We start from the raw sequence: 2,744 nt of genomic DNA on the forward strand, positions 1-2,744 counted from the left end.
CCAAAGTGCCATAATACCAGGACGAAAAGGAAAAATACAAGAACCAAAGAAAACGACTGAAACTGAGAAGACTGCAGCTGCCGTGAAAACTGTACACGAGCGAGACAATAAATTAATTATTGTAGGTGTTCAAAGGACAAATAAATTATTGTTCTAGATAAATAACCGACTGTAAGTTTAAATAAAGCTTCACATGTCGTAAATATTTTAACTGAAATTTTATTTACACCCCTTATTGAAACATAACATGAATGCTTATTAATTACAATGATTACTGTTGAAAATGAAACAATTAGCAACAATTTGCTGTGTTTGTTGTGTGTTGCAATTTCAGTTATTCAAGAATATTGAATAATGTACGAGTATGAATCAGATATTTTCTAACTGGTAATTAAATCGAATGTGGTGTGTACGTTTTAGAAAACCATTAAAAATAAAATAAACAGTGCGATAACATTTTTACGTGTAAAAAGTGGGAATAAGTAAAAAAATGTTACAGAATTTTTCCTTTTGATATTATAGTGCCATCTATTGAACAACTATGAAAGAGAAATTGCTTCGCTGAATGTTTTTAACAAAAATAGATGGCGTTTAAATAGTTTATGTTTGCTAAATCTTTAAATTCAAAGATTATGTAATCAAAACAAAACACAGTTCTTGCTAATCGAAGTTCTGCAAGTGGGGTGGATGGATTTGACAGACACCGACCACCGTATAGTTAAGTCAAAAACGAGAACCTTAAAATCATTTTGATAGTATTTTAAATATTATTTTATTAATTTTAATGTTCAACAAAAATAATTTATAACTTTGTGTCTCGATCCGTAAATAGGCCGTATCTGTCTGGGCTCCCCTACAATGCAAAATACGATCATGAGAGAAGTTTTCCTGTTATTAGAGATCTGTTATGAAAAGAAAAAATGGATTACAATTAAAGAGACAGCTTTAAAAATGCCGAGCAATGTTTGTGAAAAAAAAAATAGTCATTTTGCTAGGCAACTAAACTTATTAGTCGGTCAAGTTTATAATTATTATGATTTATTTATTTATTTACAATACAATGATAACCTAAAATAGAACTATGTCCCACAAAATTATATAAAATAATTTGATTGATTAATTAAAGTTCAGGATTTTATTATAATTAACAATTCCAATTTAAAAACGGTATGAAAATCTGGGAAGCAAGAAAATCAAACAAAATTAAGAGGACTAGATTGAAATTTATAATTCTTAAAAGTAAACTTCATACATACAAACAAAACGCAATTGGCAAAATACAATCATACATTAAATGCTGAAAATGTTACATAAATATAATTAAGCTTGTTCTTCATCTTGCCTCTTGACAGGTCCAGTTTGGATTATAGGCACTATTCTTTCATCAGAGTTCTTTGGGGGTGCTTTCAACGGCGCTGTGATGCTGAGGACACCGTCTGAAGACAGCTTTGACATGACCATATCAGCCTCAATACCTTCAGGCAGTGGATACTTCCTCGTGAAACTTCTCGAAATAAAACCGTGTTCGTCTTGACGTTCCTCGTGTTTAGCTTCAACAATTAAAAATCCATCTGCTGTCTTTACAGATATCTCTTCAGGAGAAAAGTGTTGGACATCTAGGTTTACTTGGAATTTGTCTTTTTCCTCTTTGATAGTAGATCCCACATCACGATCTGCTGCCTGAAGGTTCCGCCAAGGCCTGTAGTAGTCTCTGGTAGTTTGCGGCACCGCCAGAATTGTCAAGTAGTCTTGAGGAGTCAGCCCCAAGCCAAAGTGTTGGTCCACCAAACGACGAGGGCGTGGACGCTCGTATTCAATGAAAAACGGATACACTGACATATTTTCGAAATTTATTACAACTTTCACAAGTCACAGTACTCTAATTTCGCAGAAATACTGAGTATTTTTGCTTGCAATCTCGCCGGTAGCGTTACCAATTACCTCTACTCAACAATGTTATTAACTGATGCCATAGTGGTGTAGGCAGCAACATTTATACCAACGAATGCCATCTCGCGACAAGTAGAAAAATCGAGAACGTCTGGAAATTACTCGAAGCCCATTACATCCGTGCAGTGGTTACAAACCGTTTTCATTAACGTACATTATTTTACGACACAGCAAAATTCAATGTTTTTCTCACAAAATAATTTTAAATGATAAGTTTTATATTTTTGAAGTATTTGATAGTTATGTTTTAATTATAATAAGTACATTAAATAGAAATATACCCATCATGATCAAATCATCAAGAAAATTCTATGTGACTTAAAATAATTAATTATTATTTCACATAGAATTTTAATCATAATTTACATCTAAGTGACAGAAAACATTAATACATTTTTTAAATTTCTTATTAACCTATTTGGTTTCAGAGCAGGTTTCAAATTTTAAAAACAAGATCCTGATTGTTTATTATACCTGATTGATATTACTACTCGTCACTAGAGGGCGTAATTTGCACAAATAGATCATTCTAGAAATTATGTTGACCACACCTAAAATACACTAACATTTTGTATATATCATCCCTTCATCTTTGAATGTTTATAATAATAATAATAAAAAAATTATTGCAGACACACGGTCTATATAAAATATAAAAATATTTGAAAACTTGTTTCTAAATAACAAGAAAACAAATTTTGGTTCAAACATTGAAATGTCCTCCTTTAGCTAGATGGCAGCACTCTGTTTATTTGGCATCCATTACATTTTTGTCTTCCATTTTAAAACTATTT

At 31.6% G+C, this 2,744-nt stretch overlaps 1 protein-coding gene across 1 annotated transcript; it reads right to left on the reverse strand.

Annotated features, from left to right (window-relative positions):
- Positions 1–1,181: 1,181 nt before the first annotated feature.
- Positions 1,182–2,117, reverse strand: LOC106716038 (protein lethal(2)essential for life). The gene has a single exon (XM_014509466.2). The coding sequence runs from the start codon at positions 1,837–1,839 to the stop codon at positions 1,321–1,323; it is 519 nt and encodes a 172-aa protein (XP_014364952.2). The 5' UTR covers positions 1,840–2,117; the 3' UTR covers positions 1,182–1,320.
- Positions 2,118–2,744: the final 627 nt, after the last annotated feature.

This window comes from Papilio machaon, chromosome 2, assembly GCF_912999745.1.
Source record: "Papilio machaon chromosome 2, ilPapMach1.1, whole genome shotgun sequence".
NCBI classification, from domain to species: domain Eukaryota; kingdom Metazoa; phylum Arthropoda; class Insecta; order Lepidoptera; family Papilionidae; genus Papilio; species Papilio machaon.